The sequence below is a fragment of the Mesocricetus auratus genome, unplaced genomic scaffold, assembly GCF_017639785.1.
Source record: "Mesocricetus auratus isolate SY011 unplaced genomic scaffold, BCM_Maur_2.0 Super-Scaffold_100008, whole genome shotgun sequence".
NCBI classification, from domain to species: domain Eukaryota; kingdom Metazoa; phylum Chordata; class Mammalia; order Rodentia; family Cricetidae; genus Mesocricetus; species Mesocricetus auratus.
The window spans coordinates 6,227,985-6,254,349 of NW_024429192.1; the positions used below are offsets into that span (position 1 = coordinate 6,227,985).

The window sequence follows — 26,365 nt, forward strand, 5'->3', positions numbered from 1 at the left end:
AGTCACTTTTTAACGTTTGTATCTTTAATCGTTACATCTTTTCAACCCAAGAGCAGGTCAAACAGAGAGGTCACAGGCTAGTAAATGTCTTAGTGGACAAAGCCCAGGGCTTTTCTGTTTTGTTTTGGGGAGGGGGCGCATCTCAGATAGAGCAACCGAGTAAAAGATTAGGACCTCAGCCTCAACAAGCGCTTGCTGTCTGGACAGGGACGCAGAGGAACCTCATCCATGGATATGTTAGCGTTAACACGAAGGTGGCTCAGATCTTCAATGTCCCCAAATCCCATATGCTAAACAACAAGATTTATGGCCAACGGTGGCCAGCTTGTGGCACAGTTGGGAGGTAGAGCCTAGGAGGAGTGAGTTAGGTGGCTGGAGGAACGCCCCTAAGGAGGGACCGTGGAACCCTGGCCCTCCCCATGCCTTCTCTTTCCCTGGCTCTCCTTTGGTGAGCAGTATCCAGCATGCATTCCCCCGTGACATAATGTGCCAGTGCAGGCCTAAAACACAGGGGTGAAGAGACCATGGACAGAAACCTCTGAAGCCATGACACTCCCAAAAGGCAACTTTCTTCCTTTTAAATGGTTTATGTCATATATACATATTTTTTATAACAGCGGGAAGCTAGTTATAAAACACAAACATACAAACACAGTATTCACAGAACACCGGTAATACACAAAATATACAGGTAGGAAAGGAAATCTGTTTGATCCTTGAGAATCCAAAACATCCATGTGAGTCCGGTGTGGGGCCAACCACTTTGGAGATGAGGGCAGTCTGCAGACGTTCTTAGGATTCTATGGCGTTTCCACTTTGGAGATGAGGGCAGTCTGCAGACGTTCTTAGGATTTTATGGCGTTTCCACTTTGTCCCTCATTTCTGTTTGTCACAATTTAAGTATGGTTCTACTTTAGGGAGCACAATGGGCTCCAATTACATTCAGTGGTCATTAGGAAAAATAAAGCGTCTCTCTCTTTTAGACAGGGTCCAACTTGGCCTCAAACTACTGCTCCTCCTGCCTCTACCTCCCAAGGGTTGTGCTTATAGGCAGACACTGCATGCCTGGCTTAAACGGTGTTGGGGACTGAGGCTAGGACTTCACGTATGTTAAACACTCCATCAGCTGAGCTTTCCCTTGGTCCCTAAATTATTAAAGTCTATAAAGCCGTGAACTCCCAAATGGAGTGTTTTTTGTTTTGTTTTGTTTTTTGTCACTAGAGCTTTTAAAACCTGGTTCTTTGGCTGTCTGTACAAGTCACACTTCCGAGGCCGACGTAAGAAGTAAGGGGTCACCGTGTGCTGGCGAGGGGGCTTTGTTCCTGGACCCCAGCTCTTGGCGCTCTGGCGTGCATGGGGTCCCTAGTGCACAGCCGTCTCCCGGACTCTGCCTGCTGCCTTCGGTCTCTTCGTTGATGACACTCAGTTTGTCCAACACCTCGGCCTCATCGGAGAGAGGAAGGGAGAACAGCAGAGACGCTCTGTGGTGAGGGTGGCCCAGAAACTGCAGAAAAATTAAAGGCCATTACGTAAGAATCAGGTCCCCCCACCCCCGTTCTTCTTCCTTTTTCCAGGCTGACGAAGATTTTATGTAAAACTTTAGGGCTGGAAAGACACAACTTTAAAACGCAACAGTAAAATTGTGGTGGTGCCTTGGGAGGGGGAATTATCACATGACCTAGCCATCCCACTCACAGTTGGTGCTCTCAAGGGAAATGAAAGCGGAAGAGGCTCATTCAGCTGCCAACAGTGACCGAACAGCAGAACCCGGGATGAGCACTCAAACGCGCTGGTACTTCGTGGGGGATTACTCTGTTTTGATGAAAGAGGAGCTTCTGGGCCCTGGCTCAGCGAGTAGAGGTGCTTTCCACTCACACCCGGTGACCCGAATGTGACTCCCCGTCCCCATGGCAGGACGACAGAACTGAAAGCTGTCCTCTAGTCTACGCCAGATGTAGCTCAGCCAGCAGAGTGAGAGCCAGCAAAGCAGAGAACTGGACATGCTGCTGCGCGTCCATGAGCCCAGCACTTGGGAAGAGGAAGTAGGAGGATCAGAAGTTCAAAGTCATTCCCAGATACACCGTGAGTTCAAGGTCAGCCCGGGCTCTGCGAGACCCTGTCCTGTAAAAAGGAAGACAGGCAGATAACTAGTGTGTGCATGTGACTGCACTTATATGAGGGGCCTAGGACCATCAAGTTTACAGAGATAGAACGGCGGCTGTCAGGAAGGAACACCGGGGAGTGTTGAGCAGGATGAGTTTCTGCTGTGGATGGGCTCTGGGGGTGCTTGGCGGCGATGGAGGCTTACTGCCACCGAGCTACACTGTGCATGTGACCAAGGTGGACAAGCTGCCTGCTTCACCATGTTAAAAGAGGTGGGATAAGAACTAATACTTCTCCCTGGAAAACAAGGTAGCCTGACCCTGAGGCTGTATAGTGCGTGCCTGGCTGCCTTTTCTTCTAGGAAGAGGGCTGTGGGGGATGGGGGGGCTATACAGGCCATGGGTAAATGCATCATGGGTAGACACAGGTATATCTCATATGTCTTGGGCCAAGTTCACCGGCGTCCTCTGTGTCACGCCGTTTTGACCTTTAACCTGGTAATGTCCAGTACCAAGAACCACGTGGGGCTACTAGACACTTGACAGGTGCCCTGTCTGAACCGAGGTGTGTCAGCGTGAAATAGACACGAGATGGTGGAGACTTTTTGTAAAAGATGCACATTTTAGATTTCCCTTGTTTCATAAAATACTGCGATACTGAAACAGCTGCGGCCGTGCTGGGGGCCTCCATCCAGCTTCCCCCGTTCAGTCTCCCTGAACTTGAGCATGCCAAGTCAACGCGCACTGTGTGCCCATCATGCCAAGTCAACACGCACTGTGTGCCCATCATGCCAAGTCAACGCGCACTGTGTGCCCATCATGCCAAGTCAACGCGCACTGTGTGCCCATCATGCCAAGTCAACGCGCACTGTGTGCCCATCATGCCAAGTCAACGCGCACTGTGTGCCCATCATGCCAAGTCAACGCGCACTGTGTGCCCATCATGCCAAGTCAACACGCACTGTGTGTGCATCATGCCAAGTCAACGCGCACTGTGTGCCCATCATGCCAAGTCAACGCGCACTGTGTGCCCATCATGCCAAGTCAACACGCACTGTGTGTGCATCATGGCATCATGCCAAGTCAACGCGCACTGTGTGTGCATCATGCCCAGGTAGTGTGCCTGGAGAGCGGTGACGTGGGGAGTGTTACTTGTCCGCAGTCTCCTTTGCCTTCACCGTCCAGCTCTTCTCCATATCCCCACTTCCCTCACGGCTACTGTGAGGCCTGCTAGCCTTGCAGGTGGGGGGGGGCTCAGTCCGTCCGGTCCCTTGAATGCATTTGCCTAGCTTTGATCCATCTATCTCTTTTTTTCCTGTTGACCAGTTTGTTTTTGATGGTGAAGCCAAGCAGCAAAAATACTAGGGGGAGAGTTAAGTTCCTTCCTGGTTCTCCCACCCAGAGCCAGGGCCTGTCCCCTCTCTGTTCTTGCTCCAGCTCGGCTCGCACCAGCTCCTCATCCCCAGAGAGTCTCACCTGTGGTTCTGCAGGACTTGCCTGCACTCCTTCCAGAAGATTCTCTCTGCTCTGAAACTTGCTTCCTAGCAGGGGTGGGTGCTGGCCTGTGGTACCCACAGCACCTTCATGGTGTCCCCGGCTTCTAGGAACCTGGCAGCTTGCATTGCTTACAGCCGGGTCCCTTCCTGGGAGCAACACTCATCGCATAAGGCCTGTGTCCTCCTCTGCAAGCTCTTCACATAGATTTTTGGTGTGCGAACAAAGGCTATCACAGTACATTATGGGACCCGTGGTGCACACAGCATCATTAAATCTGGGCTGAGTGGGACATCTTCTCTAGGAAGAAGGGGAGACCTAGTACCCCAGACAATTTGAGGAGTCTCACGGAGAAGGTTCACCAAAGGCGGCACTGACTCATCGTCCCTCCCGTACTGAGAAGGAAGTACTCCTCCTGGGTGCTTGGACAGCAGACTCCACTTCTGGGAATACTGCACACTGTCCACCGAGAGGCAGAGGCTGCTGGCACTGGGAGGAGGGAGCAGAAAGGGTCCTGAAGCGTGCATGGGCTGAGGGGCAGGAAGCCGTGCTCAGGCCTTCAGGCGGGCGTGTGACTCAGTGACCACATGCTAACTGAGCCCGGCACATGTGTGACCTTGCAGATCTGTGAAGTGTATGATGTCACAGTCAATTGCATGAGGAATGTCGCAGAGCAGACTTCAGGCTGGGCGGTCTGCAGCAGCTCAGTGTGGGCTGTGTGGCCCTGGCCAACACTTGAGTCTGACTGAGGGAGAATAGGTGAATATAAGGCCCCAAAGTGGCCACAACCAAACCAAACAGCCGAGAGATCACGAAGGCAGGGGCTTCGTGCGTAATAATGCCCTATGTCCCGAGCTGTGGCAAGACACCACACCGAACCACAGCTTCACACAGAGGCCACCTCTGCAAGGACATTTACCCGAGAGGTTGCGGTTGCTTTTTTCAAAAACATTGAACCAGCATCAATGTTGCTACTGATATTTCAGACAAGGGTCATTGCTTCAAAATAACTAGGGCACTTTCCCTCAGTTTACCCTTAAATATCTGCTTTCCTTAACTTCCCTAAGTATACCTAAGATCGCTGCTGCCACCACCCACGCCTCCCCCTGCTCACCATGACGTGTACCCTGGAACTGCAAACTTGACCTGCCCCGTCCTTGAATAAAGCAGTTTTCCATGATGTGCACCCTGGAACTGCAAACTTCCCTGCCATGTCCTTGAATAAAGCAGTTTTTCTTTAGACAGTTTCTGTCATCACACAGAGTGGCATTACCGTGTGGCTGTCAGGCCCGTCCTGTCCTTAACACAACGTAAGAGGTTGCCGGCCAGACACACACGTGGGTGGTACAGTTTCCCCCACGCCACTGTTAACTGTCCTGCCTCTGTTTATTCTGTGACCACATAGCATCCGCATCCTCAGGATCACAGGGAGGTGATGCAGTATGTGGGGATCGTATCGTGGGGACACACCCTCCACAGGTTGGGCTTCCCCTGTGCATGGGATCAGCCTCTTAGTGTATAAAGAAGAAGTCCAAGACCAAGGCTGCCACGGGGTCACTGGAGGACCTTACCAGCTGTGCTGGGAGTCAGGATAGTCAGGGTCTAGCAGAAAGAGGGCTGGGATGTCAGGGACCTCCGCCACCAATCCCTCCAGACCGCCTATACCACCCAACACAGAGCGAGAGCCGTACGAAGTCTTCTCGGTTATCTCCTGCAAGCATACACTCAGCACGGCTTCACTTTCTTCCACTATCAGGGACTGAACTCAGAACCTCACGCATGCCTCCTGCGCTGGTTGTTCTTGTCGACGTGACTGAAAGCCATGCAGACCTGGAGGGAACCTCGATTGAGGAGCTGCCTCCATCAGATTGGCCTATAGGCGCATCTGTGGGGCATTTTCTTGATTGCCTATGGATGTGTCAGGGCCCAGCCCACTGTGGGTGGTGCCTGGACAAACGGGCCTGGGATACATGGAAAGGGGTCTGAGGAAGCCGGGGAGCAGCTGGGAAGCAGCCGCCCTCGCGGCTTCAGCTCCCGGCTTCCCTCGATGTGGACTGTAACTTGTTAGCCAACTAAACGCTTCCTTCTCCATGCTGCTGTAGGCCGTGGTGTTTATAAGAGCAGCACTGTCCAAGTGCTGCATACCCCCAGCAGTTAGAGATGTGATTAAAAAACCATGTGCCATCTGAATCCACTCTCAGGGAAGGCTGGCTGCAGTACAGGATGCAATTTCCTAAGAGCTTGTCAGCCTCAGTCTTTAGTCCGTGCATTCCCTCTTCTCTCCAAGCTCATAAAAGAGCTCCCTCCCAACATCTTCCACGACACACACCCCAGAACATCAGTCATGCTGACACTCCCAGACTGAAAACCCGCCACCCCTCGCCTTCCCTCGGCTCTCCCTTTGCCAGTGTTCAGCGTGAGTGTCCGGTTCCGTCGGCCTCACACTGTTGGGCTCTCTTTCTGCCAGAGCCATCCGTTGTCTTTGAACCCGAGAACTTGTTTCTCTGGGCAGTAAGGAGCACAATGCAGGTCTGGGGAGGGGGGGACCTGGAACAAACCTTTGCTTCCTTGGCTCTGGGCACGGGCCAGCACACGGACACATATCAGGCTCTTGCAGGACATGTGGACATTGGACGGCCCCTACCTTAGCGAGGTCTCCCCTTGTTCCATCCCACCTACCTCCTTCAGGTGCTGTGGGAGAGACGTCCCAGAACAGAAGGTGTACTTGGCCTTCTTGTAAATGAACCACAGCAAGCCAAAGCAGCCGAGCAGGACGAGGAAGACCACGAAGACGGAGGTTACGAGGAGGATGGCCACCATCCAGGGAGGGGTCGTTTCTGCTGGGGACAATGCAGCCGGTTAGACTCTTGGCACACCCACAGGTTGAGTTACCGGGTGATAACACACCCTTTGTAGGCATGGTGACCCAATACATTCCGTCCAAACAGACCTGTCTGGCTGGGCGGTGGTGGCACATGCCTTTAATCCCAGCACTTGGGAGGCAGAGGCAGGCAGATCTCTATGAGTCCGAGGCCAGCCTGGTCTACACAGTGAGTTCTAGGACAGTCAGGGATACACAGAGAGACCCTGTCTTGAAAAACCAGAAAAAGAAAATAGGCCCATCTGGTCACAATGGCCTGGAAACATGGCAGCTGGCTGGAGGTTCGTGGTGTTTTCGATGCGAGTCACCTCTTCGCCTAACCTTCCTCACAGCGTGGTGTCTGGCATGATTGATGGATACAGAAGCAGCAGCATCAATGACCCTGGTTTACTCTCCTGTTGGTGGAGAGGCTTAGAGCCTGGGAATCTACTGTGACACGGCCCACAGGGCCCCAGGGAGGCACAGGGCCCCAGGGAGGCACAGGCTCCGTGCTTGGTATGAGAGCAGAAACCGGCTCTACACACAAACCCAAGCGACCATCACTGACGCCTTGTCCCCGAGGGCCGTCCATTCTTCCTGGAGTTCCGGACCAGAGCCTACGCAGTGAGTGCATGATGTTGTCAGCACTTGACCACATGCCTCAGATTACCTGCAGGGACCTTTTCTAGAAAGACCTTGGCGCCCGAGGCCGTCTCTGCCTCTGGAACATACTCGTGGAGCTGCGGTCCAGTCCTGTCTTCCTCAACGATGATAACCACCTCTGCGATGCCAACAGGAAGGGTGCCTCCACAGGAGACTGGCAGGTTTTGATAAATGCCAGCTGGCAGGCCCAGATAGCGAGTGGTGATGGCACCGGACTCAACTGTCATTTTTTCCCCTCCTCTGCTTACTCTGGCTCCCTCCCTCTCCACTTTCTCCCTGTGGACACTTCTCTGACTGCGACGAGCTCAGCCCCTTCCCCTACTGTAGCTAGTCGTCACTGAATGAAATACAATGTTTCTGCTTCAACCAACCCTGTTTGGCTTGTGTGGCAGCAGCCAGGAGGTCACCCTGGTCAGCTACGGTCCCAGCATCCGTCCCTCACAGCAGTCCCTTCTCCAGCTGACCTGGCCAATCGGCTTCCCTCGAGCCAGCCATGGCTGCCAACCAGCATCACCCCCCTGAACAAGGACACACACATCCGGTTCCTGGTGGGGCTGAGAGAACCGGCCTGGCCTGGTGGGAGCCAGTCACCTGAAACGGGCTGTGCGCAGGATGGCAGCTGTCACCTAGCCACAGAAGACCAGGGAACTCACAGTATGGTGGTCCTGGTGTTCCACCGATTACAGGCATTTGAGCAGACTGGCTCTTTAAATGCCCATGGATAAATAGATGGACGGATGGAAGGACGGACGGATGGAAGGTGGGCAGACAGAGGGACCGATGAGCAAGAGGCTGGGAAAAGGCTGTCACGTCTTCTGCCTCCCTGCCTCTCTCTGGTCCCCTTGTGTTTGCACCCACACACGCCAGCCTCCTGACCGTCTCCCTCCTCACCAGCCTGGGACAACCACATCCCAGTCCCGGGGTCTCGTTTCAGAGTGCACAGCCCCCTGCCCCCTTCATGCGTGCGTGCATTCCTCCTGGTGAATGGAGGGTCCCGAGAGCCGGCCGCACTGGCCCTAGGAGGACTCTGACAATAGAGGTCACCCCATCTCGGAAACTCTCCTTATCCATCCAGGCAAGCTTCCTCCCCAGTGTGGCAGGCTGAGTCAGGGTTTCCAGGCTCTCCCAGGCGGCGTGGTAGGTGATTACTGCTGGTTTCCTGGTATTTTAGATAAGGACACACCTGGCTGATGGTGACATTTTTGTTATTTCTCAGGAAGAGTGCAGAGGTCAGAGGGTGGGAGGGTGCTTTATAAAGGGTGTGAGTTGCAGGGCAACTCACTAGCCTCACTCGGCACTCTCGGCCTGGCTCCTCCCCTGCTGCAGATCTAGCTGACTACACTATCGGCAGACCACGTCTCTGGTTTTATTTTAAGGGCCGGGTGTCTCAGTCTACCTTTGGAATTAGGCTGTAGGTGGTGCGTTAAAGCAACCTGGGTTTACACAGGGCTCAATTCTGGTTTCGTCCTTCACTACGGAACCTTGGAGCCTCCTTTTCTAGATCCTTGAGGTGCTCGCACTGCAAACCTGCTGTACTATTTAAATAAAATAAAAAAACCTGTAAAATGGGTGTTTGCCAAACAGATTTTCTATTTCCTTTTAAAAACACAACACCTTTGGATCTAGTCAGGAGACAGGGACTCACTCTGTGACCTTGCTTGGCCTGCATGCAACTCACTACACAGTCCAGCCTGTGGTGACTCTCAGCTTCATAAGTATTGGAATTGCAGGCCTGGGCCACCCCACCAGGCCTGAAGCAGACTAAATTGTGTCCCTCACATCAGATTTCATGACACCAGTGTCTCTACAGGTGTCTCGCCTCTCATGCTCTCGGATTACTGAGAGTCTTGACAATCCTTTGGCTGCTACAGATGCTGGGGCCATATACTCTCACCTGGAGGACGTCATGGCGCATCTGTGTGTAGGAAGCACCCAGGCTAAGCAGCACGTCTTTCCTTTCCTGCTCCCCCTTTCCCCCTTTGTCTGTTCCGTTTCAATCCTCTCCTCTCCTCTCCACTCCCCTCCCTAAGCCCCCTCCCCGTGTGTGTGTGTGTGTGTGTGTGTGTGTGTGTGTGTGTGTGTGCGCGTGTGCGTCTGCGCGCTGGGGTAGAATCCAGGGCCACAGATGCTACATAAGACCTTTGTCACTGAGCCACCCCCTGACCACTGTCCTGTTAAAAAGCTGTGGAGAGCACCCTGTTAGATGCCACTGTGCCTTGGCTCCATGCTTTACAAGGGGCCTCAGCACACAATGGCACTAGCTGAGATACTGACGTGTCTTCCAAGTTCCCCTTCCCAGTCATTATATGTACCCAAAGCCAGAGGTGACGGGAGGAAAGGCAAGTTGTGGCAGGGCTCAGTCCCTGCCTGGTGGTTGCATGAGGAACGATCAACCTATTCCAGAGAGCCGAGAGATCAATAGAGCATAGTAAAGTTGGACTCAAGGAGGCAGACCTCAGTCCGCTGGACTGGCAAGGAAGAGCCAGTGTCCTCAGAATGGCGCATCTTCCTTTACTGCATGAGGCAGAGCCACTGGGGCCTGGGGGCCATGCAGACGATGAGGAGGCTAACCTCTGACCTGTGGTGGAGGCTGAGCTGACTTGCCGTGGTGTCTGGGACCTAGGGTGGGGTCCATGTAGCCCTGACCGGGCAGTTACAGGCTGTCTACATGCCCACTCTCCGCCATTGGCTGTTACAGGCTAAGTCTTCACTCTCCCCATTGGCTGTTACAGGCTGTCTAAGTCTTCACTCTCCCCATTGGCTGTTACAGGTGTCCATGTCCCCACTCTCCCCATTGGCTGTTACAGGCTGTCTATGTCTTCACTCTCCCCATTGGCTGTTACAGGCTGTCTATGTCTTCACTCTCCCCATTGGCTGTTACAGGCTGTCCATGTCCCCACTCTCCCCATTGGCTGTTATAGGCTGTCTATGTCTTCACTCTCCCCATTGGCTGTTACAGGCTGTCCATGTCCCCACTCTCCCCATTGGCTGTTATAGGCTGTCTATGTCTTCACTCTCCCCATTGGCTGTTATAGACTGTCCATGTTCCCACTCACCATCACTGGTTGTCCTTTCACAGATAGGTTCGCTCCATTCCCCATTTCTGTTCTGGCCAAGAAGAAACCCTTGAACTTGAATGCAGTACGTTGTCCTCGCCTCCAGGTCTCTGAGGACCTCGGAGTCATACGGAGAAGTGACTTGAAACTGTAAGGGAGACACACATGGCAGTAAGGGGACACCATCTTGATGGGGGATGTCCTTCTGTACATATGTTTCTCTTATTGGTTGATGAATAAAACACTGTTTTGCCAATAGAGGCAGGAAGATAGGTGGGACTAGGAGATGTGGAGAATTCTGGGAAAGGTAGGCAGAGAGAGATGGCAGGGAGATGCCATGTAGAGACTGGGAAGATAGGACACACCAGGTGTTCTCTGGTAAGATAAGGCCATGTAGAAATACACAGATTTATAGAAATGGGTTACTAATTAAGACAGAGATAGCCAGTAAGAAGCCCTAGTCATTGGCTAACAGTTTTATAATTAATATAGCATCTGTGTGCTCATTTGGGGCTGAAGTAGCGTCAGGACAAGAAAAGCTTCAGTATTACTATCTCTTTTTTATTTCCTTTCCCACAAGCTATAAACTGTGCTTCAACTTATCTGAAAGAGCCACCGACTGGAACTCCTTCCAGCTCCCAACACACGTTGCATCCTGAGGAGTGTTATACGACCAACCGTGAGGCCAGCAAGCCATCCCATTGCCTCAATTCTTTAGCATATGTGGCGTCTAAACCATCACACTTCCCTTAAAAAAATCCTGTAGCCAATGAAGGCAACCGGGTTCCCTTCCTCTCCTCACAGGGCCCCGGGTGCAATGGCCGTAAGCCACAGTCTCCTTGGGAGCGTGCACAACCTGCTGCTTGCACAGGTTGCTCTAAGGGATCCTGGAGACACGGTAACCTTGCTATCACGTTATACACACTCTTGACTCCAGACAGGTAAGTGAGGTGCCTTTGGGAAGTGCCAGTGCACTCGGGCTAGGATTCGCGTCGGCCAGGTCATCACACACGCCGTAGGAGAAGACACGTGTGGCTGAGACGCTCTGTAGGACCAAGTTTGAGTTACCACATGTCAGAGAGGCGGGGCTTTGCCACGTTGAGTGCAGATAAACTGCAGAAAAGCAGCTCACCCTGATGGCCCCTGGTTAAACAGTCCCTAACCGTGGTCCCCTGGACAAGTGGCGAGCTGTGCCCTCATGAGGGTTTCCATTGTGCTGTTCACTAACCAGCATACTCAGTTAAAGTAAAATAAAATAAAGACAAACCGTTTTTAATGGGCTGAACCGCATCCCATTAAACTTCACGTATCTGCGCCTGTAAATGTGACCTTATTTGGATGTAGACTCTTTTAAAATGTAAATGTGTCGCTGGGCATTGGTGGTGCATGCCTTAAATCCCAACACACATACATACACACACCCCACACACATGGACGCGCACGTGCACACACACACACACACACACACACACACTAAAAGCCATGTAAAGAAAAGGCCAAGACCTGAAGGTGCTCTTCGAAGCCACAGAGCGCCACGTGATTGGCAGCAAGCCTGCAAGAGTTGGGGGAGACAAACGGGGAGAATCCCATGTCTTCAGGAGAGCAGCCCTGAAGACGCGGTGATCGTCAACCCTCAGGCTCCAGAAATGTTAGACAATGCGTTGCTGTGGTTGAAGCTACTAACTTAGCTAGCCGGAGTTATGTAGTGTGTGGAGGCTACATGTGCTTCCCACCCTGTCCCTGGGTTCACAGCATGCTTGTGATCCTGTGGGGTTCCCCCACGTGTGTGCCTGGTGGGCTCTGGCTCCCAGGCTCTTGCTGTCTTCAGGGCACTCCTGCATTCTTCCCTGGTGCCTGGAGTCCTTGACTAACCGCTAAATTGAATTCAAATATGAGAACATCATAATTAATGGCATGCTTCTGAGTTTGAGGAACCACAATAGTTCCTCAGCAAAACAAAGGGGAAATAAAAGAGCGTACTAAGGGAGCTAGATGCTTCTTTTTCCCTAATTTGGTTCCTTTCCGGGGGGGAGGGGTGTGGCTGTCGCCAGCTTGTCAGCATGGACCCCAGGAACTGGATGGCATGTACTGAAATCAAGAAGAGACGGAACACAACTCCCCCCACATAGACAAAGCACCACCAATAGCAATGAAAGCAGTCAGACGCTGGATTTAAGTCTATTAGCTCAGTGCCCTTAGACCTTGTCATGCGGTTTTGAAGCACGGGCGGGCACCAGTAGGGGAAGGGTCCTTCTCAAGTTTCTTGTTATTTCTGGGCTATTCCGTTTTCACCCTCCCTTCCCCATCAAGACAACAGAACCCCGCCAAAGCCCTTCATTATCATTTCAGGGAACCCATCTGGCAGCATCCAGGAGAGGTGCAAAGGAGGGGGCAGGCGGCCTTTCTAGCATCCTCACGGCAAGTGAAGCTGGCGAATGGACATGTAACCACACTCCAGCCCTGCCGGCGCATTCTAGAAAAGCAAATTATGAAGGGGTTTTGCATGTCGTGCTTGACGAGGGAGGCACTCAGCCACGGTGACTAAGGAACTAGATCCTTAATTAGAAGGCACCGGTGGCCCCTGGAGCGTAGTGAATGGGACTTTGGGTTGCAGAGCTTAGCAGAGATCACCACGTTGATGAGTGATTATGAAACTAGATATTCTGTAGATATGCACTTCCTGGCCTTGGCTGTGAGCAAAGCATCTCTTGCTGTGGTTTAAATGTGCGCGTCTCATGATGAAACCTAAAACACCATGTTAAATGGGAAGCCTGGGCTGTTGAGATGGCCTAGTGGGTAAACATGTCTGTCACCAAGCCTGATGCCCCGAGTCCAACCTGGGATCTACATGGTGTAAGGAGAGAATCAACTCCTACCAAGTGTCCTCTGAACCCTTCACACGCGCACGCACACACACACACACACACACACAATTTAAATTTAAATGAAATCTTTTAAAAATGTTTCTTAAGTTGTGTTCTTCAGGAGGTGATTGGCAGGTGCCCTCGTGAGTGCCATTAAAGGTCTTATAAAAGAGGTACCAGGGAGCTGTTCACTCCTTTGTCTCCCCCTTAGTCATCAAGGGATGCAGCCTCAGGCATTACCTTGGGAGCAAAGTGGGCTACTCCTCAGGAGACACTGGGTCTGCCACTGTGTCTTGACCTTGGGTCCATCTGCCTTTAGAATTACCATTTTTAAACCACCCACTTTATCACAGCAGACTAACACAACTCCACTCTGTGGAAGATTTTTTTTTTGGTTGAAAAATTAACTTGAGATTTGTGTCTGGCTCTTGTGTGTGTGTGTGTGTGTTTAATTATATCATCCTAAGACTCTCAGACTCTTGGGAAGAAACTGATGACTATTTAATGTAATTAATTTATACAGCACATATGTCAGTTAACAACAACGAATGATATTTAGCTCAGAAGCAGTAAGTTTGACCAAAACTGAATAAATATGTCTACATAAAGGGAAGAGAGCCTCCCACTGTTGCAGATAACGGGAGAAGCTTGGCTTTTGTTAGCAAATCCCTCAACAGTTCTACAAACTGGACTTTTCTTCCTGTTTTTTGGGGTGAAGTGGGTTATTGTGCCCATTCTTAGGTCTTAGGAAGCTGAGGCCGTGGATGTGACCAGAGCAACACGGTGACAGAGGCAATATTCTCGCCAGACTTTTGGGCTTCAACCTTTATTTGGAAAGAATTGTTCCCTGAGCTGCCAAGTGACTCAGCCTTCGAAGGCCTGAAGACTCCATCTCCAGGACTGTGGCGTGTCCCTCAGCATAAAGAAATATATGTAATAAAGTTTCTTTTAAAAGAATGTTTCCTAAATAAGAGAGTAATGGGGCCGGGCGGTGGTGGTGCATGCCTTTAATCCCAGCACTTGGGAGGCAGAGGCAGGCGGATCTCTGTGAGTTCGAGGCCAGGCTGGACCGACAGCCTCCAAAACAATACAGAGAAACCCTGTCTCGTAAAACCAAAAAAAAAAAAAAAAGAGAGTAATGGGGAAAACAGGAAGGGTTAAAAATGACACTTCTTAAGCATCTCGGGACTTGGGAGGTGTCCCAACTATGAAGTGGTTTGTGGTATGTGGTATGTCAGCTGACTCCAGCTTCCCTCAGCCAAATGCTGACTATGCCCTGTTTCTCCTGCAACTTCCTCTCAAGGGGAGGGAAGTCTGTGGTGTAGACTTCATCCTGAGAGTCTGCCCTTTGACGCTTGCAAGTCCAGAAGCTTTGGGTTTCTAAGGGACCAGGCTTTAGACTCTCTGAGCACCAGGTGCCGCCACTTTGCAAGACTCTGCCTGGTCACGCGTGCATGCATAGATGTGAGCACACGCCAATAGCATGTGTGCATGCACGTGCATGTGTGTGTGCGTGTGTGTGCGTGCGTGCGTGTGCAAGCCAGAGGTTGACATCAGGTGTCCTCCTCTGTCACTGCTCACCTTGTTTTTGAGACAGGATGTGTCTCCCTGACTCTGGAGCTCACCCACGGACTAAGCCAGCAGGCCAGTGAGTTCCCAGGATTCTCCCGTCTCCACTTTTTTGCACTGTGGTTACAGCAGTGCACTGTCATGCCTGGCTTCTCACTTGAGCAACGAGGAACCCAAGTTCTGGTCTTGGCTGCGCAGCCAGCACTTTACCCACAGAGCCCTTACCCCAGGCCCTGGACGCCCTTTCCATCGTCACAGCTGCCAAAGTGAGCAGGACGTGGGTGTCTACATCTGAGATGCACGCGGCAGCCAGGCTTACCTTCTCAGAAGTCCCATTTTTCCAGTATTGCACCCTGTAGGCCCATGAATCGTAGATGTTCTTCATGGTCCATGTCTCGGGCTCATTCTCAATTTTGGGGGCCGAGAAGCGCATATGCAGAGAGTCAGCAAGAGGTTCTATCTGCATCTCAGGAGGTCCAATAATGGCTACACGTAAGAGCACAACAAAATGACAGTCAAAGGCCACGCTTTTAAGCACTTCACTCGGACGTTAATCCCTCAGACATCTGTGCGCAACAATCTACTGGAGGCTAGCTCTCACCCTTGACAGACCACTGTTACAGCACTGGCTGCTGCTGCTGAGGCAGACCGGTGGATTTTTTTTCTTTTCTTTTTCTTTTTTCTTTTTGCCTACTTAAAAAAGATGCTGGTGGCGCACGCCTTTAATCCCAGCACTCGGGAGGCAGAGGCAGGTGGATCTCTGTGAGTTCGAGGCCAGGCTGGACCGACAGCCTCCAAAACAATACAGAGAAACCCTGTCTCGAAAAAACCAAAAAAAAAAATGCGATAACCTTTGTCTTTTATTAATCAAATTTAATCCGTTTATGTTCACAGTGATGTCTAATATATTTAGGGTTATTCCAACTCTTTTGGTTTGTACTGTTTGTAAAACTGCCTTTTCTGGGGGTGTTTACCCCTGTACCTAGCTCACAATAGCTCACACGTGTGCCCTTGCTGCCTAAGCCTTGTCAGTTGTGCTGTTACAGACGTGTGCCTCCATGCTTGACAAGAAGTCTGCTTTTAAATGTTTAATTTTATTAGCTTCGTCTCTTCCCTTTTTGTTCTCTGCCTTCTACTGGCTCGAATTTTCTTCTGTTTTTCTGGCCTTGAGGCTACAAATGATATTTCTGTTACCCGTAGAGATTACTCATAAATATTTATCACCTATAACTCTATATATCCTACAACTTTTCTTTTACCAGCTACTCATGTGGCTGGCTCTATGGGGCTCCCCGGGGAGTCTGCATATTGTGGCTCTGTGGAGGAGAGCGGCATTCCTTTCTTCCTGTTGACTCTCTGTCTTGAGAGCCATAGTCACTCCTTGTCATAGGATACCCACATGCTGGGTTACCGCCACTCTTCCTATGAGTCTATCGAGCTCCAGGAGGACAAAGCTTAGCTTTTGTTTGTTGTTGTAACTCCAATGCCAAGAGCAGGCCCAGCATACAGTACAGTAGGGGTTCAGTGGTTTGGCTTACGGTGTGGAGACACAGACAGAGGCTGCACTTTGCCTTCTGAATTGTAGTAGCCCTCAAGCTAAGGACCTGAGGTTTGATGTCCTTTTCCAAAGCAGGCAGACGACTGCCAGCCGCCACTTCCCCTTCAGTTCTGGGATCAGGAGGGATCAGGAGCAAATCCTCTACTGCCTGCTGTGTTGGTGAGCTAGGGTGTGGCAGGCTAGACCTGTCAATGTTTGATTTATGGTATCTTCAGTTTAGGATGGGTTTTCAGGAACATAACAGCACTGAAGAGAGTTTGGTTTTGGAGCCTAGAGATCAGTGAGCTGTATTTTTAAAAGTAATTTATTTAACTTTATCCTGTGTGCATTGGCATGAAGATGTCAGCCCCCTGGAAGTGAGGTTACAGACAGCTGTGAGCGCCACGTGGGTTCTGGGAAGAATTGAACCTGGGTCCTCTGGAAGAGCTGCCAGTGCTCTTAACCACTGAGCCACCTCTCCAGCCCTGAACTGTATTTTTTTTAACGTTTTTGATCAGTTTATTGACAACCCTTCTGATGATCCTACGATTTGCTCCTGACATTCTCACGACCTCTGATCTACTCTAGTCTCCCAGTTGCTGGGCAGTGGTTTCATTAGCTCTCAGTTCCCGATACTCTAACATGTTTGTCCATCCCCACAGCCCTCCACCTCCGGCCGCGGCGTATTCGTTCTAGAGCTTACCAGCCAGCCTCAGTCAGCTCTCCCGGGCACACTCCACCCTTCTCCAGGCCTGCGCTCCCTACACTGGGCTCTTCCCACACCGCACCTGCTCTTGTCATTTGTCTCATTCTAAAAAGCAGTCTTTACTTGATTTTAATTTTGTGCTGTGGTGTTTCGCCTGTAGGTATGCCCAAAGAGGCCAGAGCTGTTGTTGGAGCCCACAGGACGGCACTTTCACCCTGTTCTGTGCTGACACGTGGGTGCTGGGGACGGAACCCGAGCTCTCTGGAAGAGAACCAGTACTCTTAACCACCGGGTCACCTCTCCACGCCCATATTTCTTGGTTTAACTCATAATTCCTCAGTGACTTCCTTCCAGAACACTGTCACAGCGGTCTGTTTTCCTCTCAGTAACAGTGCTGGCCCTAACTCATTCATACCTGTGAGGCAGGGAAATCATCAAACTTACATTCATGTATTTTGTTGATGACACGTATTTTTTTTCCTGCTGCACCCATGAGTTTCTTTGAAGGCACAGTTTCTTGTTATTCCAAGCTTTACGGACACAGACCACCCATCTGTGGGCACGCCAAGAATTCTTACTGGCGATTACCCGTGTGGACAAAAGCAAGGGAAGATGACCACATAGAACAAAACGGAAAATAAATGGCTTACTGTCATCCACAGGGCAGAAGGTGACGTTTACCCACTCCGAATGCTCATCCGCAAACTCGGCCCTGACTCTCACAGTGTGGTCACCGTACTTAGAAAGGACTGAGAAGTCACACTGGGTAGAGGCAGTGTTCTTGCAGTGATCTTGGAAATACCAGTAACTATACAATCAGAGAGACAAAAGCAGGACACGTTTGATCTCTGGGCTGGCAGCTGCGTTACTCCCTGTGATACCAAAGACAGATATAAGATGATAAAGGCATCCATTTTTCTTTGCTTGTTTGCTTTTGTTTCACGTGTTCAGAGAGTCTCCTCTGTTGTCCAGGCCTCTAACGCAATAACTCCCTGCTTCAGCACTCCATATGCTGGGGTTTCAGGTATGTATCACCGTGCCTGGAAAACTTTTTTTTTTCAAGACAGGGTTTCTCTGTATTGTTTTGGAGGCTGTCCTGGAACTCACTCTGTAGACCAGGCTGGCCTCGAACTCACAGAGATCCGCCTGCCTCTGTGTGCTGGCATTAAAGGCGTGTGCCACCAACGCCTGGTGCCTGGAAAATTCTTAATCACTAATTTGGATAAATGGTAGACACACAGAAATAAATATTTTTCAAATTGTGTGTTTTCCGAGTTCTTAATGATGCTTGAGGAATCACAAGACATTTTAACACAGTCCATCCTGGAGCCAAAACATTTGTGGGGAAATCGAGCTAAACAAAAAGTCGGCATCTTGGCAACAGAGGGCTCAACCTCCCAATAAGCATTCATGGCTGCAAAGCCCAGGTTGAGCATTCAGCACACTTGATGAGAAAGCTTCTTTCCTGGATTGTGTATTTCTGAAAGCACTGGGCTGTGATTTGTGACGGGCTGCCACACACAAATTTACCAGGCAATAATAAGATAAGACTCTTGTCCCAAGAATGACTCACATTGGGATGCTTCTGAAAAGACTGTAAAACAACTCTTCCATCCTCAGAGACAGCAGCAACAGCCACCAAGAAAACATGAGCTCCCTTCCTGGAAGGGAGGGGCTGCCTGACAGGTTCCCACAACACCTTCCTGTCTAGGTGTGACAGCCCAGCCAATTGGGTCACCCTCGCTGTCTGTTTTGGTTTCTTTTCCTGTCGCTATGATAAAATAGTCTGACAAAATCAGTTTAAGGCAGATAGTTCATTTTAGTGGGCAGGGGCAGATTTTAGTCCATCACATCAGGGAAGTCAACAGGAATGGTTAGAGGAGGGCAGAGAATGCGTGTGTCTGAGTGCTCGGCCCGATTTCTCCCCTTTTAAAAAGGGTTATTTTTATTTATGCCTGTGTGTGTGTGTGTGTGTGTGTGTGTGTGTGCGCACTCTCGAGCATGTGTGTGCATACTCTCTTGGAGGGCAGAGAAGGACACTGGATGCCCTGGAGCTGGGGTGGGTGCCTGTGAGCTACCCCACACAGGTGCTGGGAACCGAAATCCTTAATGCGCTCAGTTCTGTTGACTGGAGGGTTTCGGGGCCAAGCCATGGCTCACGGCTTTGCAAAGAGTAGCTAGGGACTACTGTCATCACAGTATCCTACAACCTGCCGTTCCCATTCAACATTTTGCCAACTGATCAGCTCTTCATGGCTGGCATGACCATGGCATGACCCCCGGAGTGCAGGGGTCATTTCTTTAAAGCGTTTTTCTCTTACCCGGCCATTTCATTCACTTAATACATCAGGTGGCCGGCACATGTGTCTCAAAAGACATTTTGTAGTAACCTCCTCTTTCTGACTTCTCACTGAGGAGTACTTTTGCTGGTAACTATGTAGTATGTTTAAATGCTGGTGGCTTCATTAAAAAAAAAAAAGCAGTACCCGGGTATACACGCATGCTTTCTGTCACTCACCTGTGAGACCCTCCCTGCACTGTTTTGTGACTCTGCCATCAAGGCCATTGGTAGCTAGACACCAGTAGCCCAGCCTCAGGCACTTCATTACGGCAACAACAACGCCGACTGTCATAAGAAGGAACAGTGAAGCTGCCATGCCTTTCCAGACTCAGTGGAGAAAACGTGCAGATGAAATGACAAAGCCTACCTCACCAGAGATGCTGCAGAACTGGATTTGTCAGCCACGGGACTCTGGACTCTGGAGAGCAGCTCTACCAGGTGTAAAAGGGCACCCTGTTTTTATGAAACTCACACAGAAACGTGTGTGCATGCCGGTGAATTTTCATTGTCAATCTGATGGAATTTAAAATCAGTCTGCAAACGCTCTCTGAGTAGGTCTACAAGAGTGTTTCCAGGAAGGTTTGACACACCCTGGATGCCTGCATGTGAACAGAGCTTTCTTATGAACCGGGGCTTCAGACTACCTAAAATGGGCAGGGGGAGCCCAGAAGCAGCTTTCCCTCTGTTTCCCAACCGAATGCCTCTGTGTGACAGGCTTCCGGGTATGCTCCCCACAGAGAGGGGCTACACCCCCAAACCAAGGCCCCTGAGAACTTTCCTTCCTCGTGTAGCTTTGTCAGATTCTATCACAGCAATGAGAGAAGAAATTAATAAAGTCAGAGAGTCCAGGGAGGAAAAATATAGTAAATACCAAAATTGGTAAATCTCATTGTAGGTGCACTAGTTTTTATTACTATACTTAAAACGTTGAACTGTTCAGTTGGTATGAAATTATTTTAATCTAGGAAAACCATTAAAACTCCAGAATGTAGGCAAGGGTCACTTTATCTCACTTTCTATTCCTTCTTGAACTTTGTCACCCTTCAGTATGCATGTGTGTAAAACGACAGCTGCATGGAAAAGGGGGCAGGGCTAGCGAGGTCTGGAAGGGAATGCTCTGTATGGCTGACGGGCCCGTCCGTCTTCCCACATTTCTGAGTCACATGTGCTAGCTGACAGGCCTTGGGCCTCCTGCTGTCATCCAGCCTATAGCCAGTGAGGACGGACTGGGGGCGAGGCTGGCCTGTACCTCCTTCACCAGGTACAGGGACTCGCAGTCAGGCAGGACAAGGAGGGGACCCTGCGGTGGTGAAACGTTCTAGGAGCTAGAACGTTCTAGGAGCTAGAACATTCTAGGAGGCCTACAGTGGAGGGTAGGGGTAGGAAGCAAGCCTCTTCCTGACGGTTCTGCACACCCGGGCTTTTCAGGCAGCATTCACTCATACACGGTTTACTGTTTCCGATGCTAGTCTAGTCGTACAACTGGGAAGGACGGCAGCGGCGGTCCCTTTCCTCTTCAGATGCATCAGCTTGAGGACAGCCTGGGCTACATAGTGTCTTTCTACACTACCCTGGGTTACACAGCAAGCAGAGCAAGGCCTGACGTCAGAGGGAGGGGCAGGGGAGGTGTAGAACGCGCTGGCTACAATCTTTCCCTTTAGAGAGAGAGGGGGGCTAACGGGCTGGCTCCCCCCCCCCACTGTCACACTACACAATAGGACACAGTTAGACTGGCTCCCTCCTGAGGTTCAGCCCAGGGTCACCACCCTCGACCCTTCCTGTAAACAACCACCAGACCTACCTTTCATACTGAGCTGTGAAAGTCAGATTCCCTTTGGGGAATGCAGGTGACTCCCATTGTAGAATGTTCTTGAAATTAACCGAATTCATCTTAACATTCTTAGGAGGTGGAATCATCCCTAGAGCTGAAAAAAGGGGGGGGGCAGGAGGGAAAGATGGCTGTTTTCCTCAAAAAGGAGACCAAGAAAACGACTACGGTCAATACGGGTCTCGCAGGTCCACACTGTCTCATGCTGTGTGCTGGGGGTGGGGTGTTAGCTATGCTGAGGAGGCTGGGTTTTGTCTGAAGCAACGTTGAGAAGACATTTGAGGGTGGACAATAGTTGGGGACAGACGATGGTGACCGGAATTTGGGTGGTAGGAACGGATAAGAGGGTCAGGTGGATTTCAGACCCATTTTTATAAATTCTACACTCCATATAGACCTGATGGGGACTGGTTAAGGGCCGTTTCTAGCTAAAGCCCCTGGAGCCCTGGTTGGAGCTGGGGGTGGGGGCAGGGGACCCAGGGGTCTCAATCAGCTGCAGTAGACCGGGTCTGCCATGGGGGCTCAGGAAAGCTTATCAGGGAGACCTTTATCTGAGTGGGCCTGAGGTCGAAAAGAGGGCAGGCAGCCTTGGGCTAAGGACAAAAATTATTATTTATTATTATCATTATCATTATTATTATTATTATTATTATTATTATTATTATTATGTTTTTACATAAAAGAGTCTAAACCACTTATCCTGGAGCCAACAGCGACTATGTGTGGCAGTAATTATTCAACATCAGGATGCCGGGGACTCTCTCTCAAAGTCCCACGATAAGGAAGCAGGAAGCGAGGATGCGAATCAGAACTAGTCAGAGAGAGAGAGGTGGGGGGATCCCAGAGCGCTGCGCCCAGAGGCACACACTGCTGAGTCTCCGGAAGCTACTTGGGGAGCCGATGGGCAGAATTCAGATTTCAGGGTGTGGACCTGTGGAAAGGAAGGCGTGGGGAAGGGGAGCTGGCCCTGCCGAGGAGGGGGCGCAGGAAGGGGGCGGTGGCCGGGGAGGACTCCGGGTGTGCACCAGAGGGTCAGGACAGCCCCGGGGGCCGGGGTGGGGTGAGGGTGCCTAGGTTCTTTCACAAAATCTGGCTTCTGTTGTACTCCCGGGGTTCCGTCAGCAGCTGTCACCGCACCCCGCTTCAGGTTCCGGTCTAGACAGCCTGTAACCCCGCTGCGGGCTGGGTGGGGGGTCCGCCCAGGATCCAGACAGCGCCGCGCCGCGTGTGTGCCGCCCATGTCGGCGAGGGGTTCCCAGCCGGGTGCTCGGCATCGCTCCCGTCCCTTTCGGGGCTCCCACGGGGCCCCCGACTTCCCAAGCCTGGGCGCCTGCTCCCCGCCGCCCCCAAGCCCAGGCCCCTGCCCGCCCGGCTCACCTGGCAGCAGCAGGAAGCCGCCCAGCCAGCCCGCCGCGCTCCGCGCCCAGGCCATGGCCCCGCGCCCGCCCGCCGCAGCCCCGCAGCCGTCGGCGCCCTTCCGGGAACCTCCGTCGGGCGGCCAGGCCACGCCCCTCCGGCTCCCTCCGCCCGCAGCCCGCCGGGGACCGGGGCTGCGAAGGTGGCCCCAAGCTAAACGCTCTAAAACGCCGGTCCTGGGTTACTGTGTCGTCGTCGTCGTCCCCCCAGCCCTCCCATCCTCGTCTTCATCCTGTTTCTCTTTTCCTAGATGGGTGGATGTTGAGATAGTGTCTTTCCGTGCAGCCTAGGCTGGCCCGGAATCGAAGCGATCCTCCAGCCTCAGTTTCCCTGGTGCTGGGCAGTTCCTTTTCTTAGTATTGCTTAGTGTTGTTTCTCCCACTGAAACATCACTCCTGCAAAGTGCTGTCACCCAAACGAAAGGTGAATCAGAGCACCCACCCCTCAGCATGGCCTGGGAATGTTTTAGTGCCCCTCCCCACCCCAAGGGGATGGCACAGGGCCAGTTCATTCACTTCTTGGTAACTTGTTTCTTACACAAGACTGCTGAGAAAGCTCTAATTTCCTCTTCTTAAACGAACCAGGTGGTGATGTGGGAAACTCCACAGAGGCCGGCTGACTGCGTGCTGAGAAATGTCTACATTAGAACACGCCAAGTGTGCGGTGGGGGCATCCCGGCAGGCCACTGCAGATTTAGAGAAACATGGAATAATCTCGAGACGCCGGCAGAACCACAGAACGTGCTAAAGAAATACATTCTAGTGAGAAACATTCTATTGAGAAATGACTCGAAAGACTACAGGCTTGTGTAAAAAAGTATTCTTGTATTAAACCTCTGACAATCTTCAAACATACAAAATTTTTAAAAATGAGTGCAAGCATTAAAAACTATTTTCCAGCAATTATGCAAAGCTTAAAAGAAAGGGTGAGAGCCAGCAATGAGTCTGGGTAGAGGATAGATGTATTCAGAGGGAAGGGAGATAGTTTGTGTGTGTAGGGTTTTTCTCCTGTGGGATTTTATAGGTCCATCCCACGGGGCTTCTTTTGATGAGTTACAGAGCAACCCATCAGAAGCCTTTGAGCGAGGACCCATGTAGTTTCCCCTTTTTGAATAGAAGAAAGGTGTGAGAAACTGACTTTTGGGGGTGAGGAGCAGGATGGGAGGGGCCTATACTCTTCTTCATCCATCCTGGGTACCTCTGGGGCTCAGCACCTTCATTTGGGTCTTTTTAGCATCGGTCTCAGGCCTCTAGGATGGTGGGGATGACTTGACCCAGTCATTCCCTTTATTTCATAATGAAGAAACTGGTGCTCAAAGAGGTGAAGCAAAAATACAAAGGGGGAGGGGTCCGGTAGAGCGCTTGCCTAGTATGGAGAAGCCCTGGGTTCAGTCTTACGACAGCACGCTCCTGTAACCAGTCACAGTGCTAGAGAGGCGGGGCTGGGCGACCAGAAGGCCACCCTATGTGAGAGAACTTGTCCAAAACAAAATAAAATACACACCACACAAGAACCCCAAAGTCACCCATTGGCAACCGCTTGTTGGCTGGCCCCTCCATGATTTGAGACTCACAGTGACCGCCATCCAAATCCATACACAGGGTTCTTTAAAAATCGCCAAGTGGGACTAACACTTGTTGTGTCCCCTGCTTATTCTGAAGACCTTGAAATGCTCGCTTTTGCTCTTAGAAACAAAGACGAAAACCTTACAATGCGCCAGGCACTGAGATTTCGCTCCCTGCCCCCCGCCACGCCAATTTCCATTCTCTCTGAGCGCCCTGGAGGATCCTGGGATCATTCGTATGGCTTCTCCCCACGCCCACATCGCTGTGGGAGGTTTTCTGGGTGACTGAGTGAACATCGCAGAGTGGTGGGAACAGGCAGTGGCAGCTGAGGACCCAGACCTTGCTGGCCCACTCGTCCACACCTCATTTCCCGCCACCTGTAAGGTTCCCTTCCTCTCTCCCCCTTACCCGCCTTCAGGCTCATCCCAGGAGCCCTGCTAAGCACTGCTAGGCCAGTTTCCCTTTCCTTTTCTCTGCCCCCATTTAATTACTGCCTAGATAGGACCCCAGGCATGGGGGGCCTTGGCTACCCCTGAAAGTCACAGTGAACACTGTTCCCTGGGAAACATAATGCAGCCCCACCCTTAGTGCATCTGTGGGAACGGGGTGGGCGGGGCATGCTCATGACCCACGTAAACAATACGGATCCACAAACTGGGAGTCTGCACCCAGGGGACCATGGCAAGAACCGGGAGGGTTCCAGAGGTCCCTAGTCCCTCCCCCGCAGACAGCTGCGGGCCACAAGGTATCAGCCAGGCTGTGAGGAGACCCCCGTAGGCGCTCAGCTCCAGCTGCTAGTCATCTCATAATATAGCCATCCCCTATGTCAGCATCTGAGTCTGAGCTGTCAGTTTTGTCAGACGACCCATCTTCAGTCCACAGACCTTGGGAAGAGATGCTGGGATGGGGTGACTGTGTCCTGTCCCCACCAGCCATCGGGAGGCCTGACTCTGTCCTGTGGGGAGCCTCGTCTAGGTGGACGGGGTCTTCTGCTAGAGACGACGCCTCTGAGCCGTCTTCAGAGCCATCGTGGAGAACTCTCAAAAACACAGAATTTAAGTTCACATTGAAGATAACTTTTTCCCCGGGCTCATTCATGGAGCTGCTGTCATGCCCGGAGAAGGAGTCCTGGAGCGCACTCTCTCTCCGCTCATAGGGAGCACTCGGGTCCTCTGAAGGCCCGAGGCCCAGCACCATCGCAGCCTCTGTGGGGAGCTCTGGCTCAGCCCCAGCCCCTGTGGCATCAGATTCCTCTGTGGCAGAGTCTTCCTCAAGCTGGGGCTCCTGGGGGCTGGTGGAGGGGTCGGAGGCCTGACTCAGAAGCCTACCCATCAGTCCGTGCGTGGTGTAGCCAGTGGCGCTTGCTTTGGGGACTTCCTCACCGTCACTGTCACTTTCGTCTCCATAATCGTAATTCCACACCTTCTTCTTTTTGTTTGTGGGAATGATCTCCAACTTGTCGACTCCTTCTGATGGTGGCACTTCAGGGACTATCCAGGACAGAAAGTTATGGAAATTCTAGAGAGGGAGGAAGGACACGAGGGAGGGAGAGAGAGAAGGTCTTTCACTCGTATTAGCTCTCCAACATAAAAACTTAGTATTCACTGGGAGGTGATGCAGACGCGGGCACGTTAGTTACACACGCTGATGGCCGTGCGACACTTGGCTGCTGGCCGCTGCTCCTGTGTTTCCAGACCCAAGGGTGCTAGGACCCCCCCATGTAAACCGTCACACCATTTGCCTTCACCTCTGCTCTCCCTCCTTCACACTTGCAAGCACCTCTAGACTGAACTTAGTGCAATGCAAACGCTGCGTGAATGGAGCAGTGGGTTGCCTAGGGAACACTGCCAAGAAAGAGTCCATTTAGATGCCCTGTTTGTGGTTGGGTGAAGCCTGGGATGCAAGCCATTTTCTAAGTCCCCTTGCCCTCACAACTGCGCTATGAAGCAGGCTTATCTGTGTGTGTGTGTGTGTGTGTGTGTGTGTGTGTGTGTGTGTGCATGTACATGCTGGGGATTGAACTCAGGGCCCTTTGTATGCTAAGCATAACCCATGCCACTGAGCGCCCAGCCTCTAGACTTACTATGCATGTAAACCGTGTGTGTTATGAGACAGAGAGGGATCCCATATAATTTGTCTGGTACAGGTGACACCATCGCCAGCCCTGGTTTCCCCCACAGCCGCTGCCACACAGCAGGCTTCTAAGCATACACTCGCGTTTCTGGGCTTTTCCTTGGATGGCCTTTGTCACCCTATGTTATTCTTTCCTGTGTGGTGGGCATGCGTGTTTTTATTAGATTTATTTCTTAAATTAAAAAAATAACTTGCCGCTTCTGTAGTTGCGTGGATTTTGGGGCTATTGAA

At 51.5% G+C, this 26,365-nt stretch overlaps 2 protein-coding genes, 1 long non-coding RNA gene and 1 other non-coding gene across 6 annotated transcripts in view; 2 read left to right on the forward strand and 2 right to left on the reverse strand.

The window, feature by feature from the left end:
* Window positions 1–571: 571 nt before the first annotated feature.
* Window positions 572–22,498, reverse strand: Il10rb (interleukin 10 receptor subunit beta). 2 transcript variants are annotated; one of them, XM_040750498.1, is made up of 7 exons: window positions 22,398–22,498; window positions 20,994–21,117; window positions 17,502–17,659; window positions 14,928–15,094; window positions 10,176–10,323; window positions 6,276–6,436; window positions 572–1,504 (listed from the first exon to the last, which is right to left on the reverse strand). In XM_040750498.1, the coding sequence occupies exons 1-7, from the start codon at window positions 22,450–22,452 to the stop codon at window positions 1,259–1,261; spliced, it is 1,059 nt and encodes a 352-aa protein (XP_040606432.1). In that variant the 5' UTR covers window positions 22,453–22,498; the 3' UTR covers window positions 572–1,258. The 2 variants fall into 2 exon arrangements, with proteins under 2 accessions (XP_040606432.1, XP_040606433.1); XM_040750499.1 differs by having other exon boundaries at window positions 6,276–6,433; window positions 22,398–22,497.
* On the forward strand, window positions 10,936–11,074 carry LOC121142069. Its single transcript, XR_005879082.1, has one exon. It is a non-coding gene; the product is annotated as a small nucleolar RNA SNORA70 (small nucleolar RNA).
* LOC121141898 lies at window positions 21,779–23,309 on the forward strand. The gene is made up of 2 exons (XR_005878838.1): window positions 21,779–21,943; window positions 23,021–23,309. It is a non-coding gene; the product is annotated as an uncharacterized LOC121141898 (long non-coding RNA).
* Ifnar2 (interferon alpha and beta receptor subunit 2) overlaps window positions 23,241–26,365 on the reverse strand; it is a 35,291-nt gene continuing 32,166 nt past the window's right edge. For both annotated transcript variants that reach the window (XM_040750495.1, XM_040750496.1), the window contains exon 9: window positions 23,241–25,519. In XM_040750495.1, the coding sequence (XP_040606429.1) occupies window positions 24,800–25,519 (720 nt within the window). In that variant the 3' untranslated portion in view covers window positions 23,241–24,799. The remainder of the gene's footprint in view (window positions 25,520–26,365) is intronic.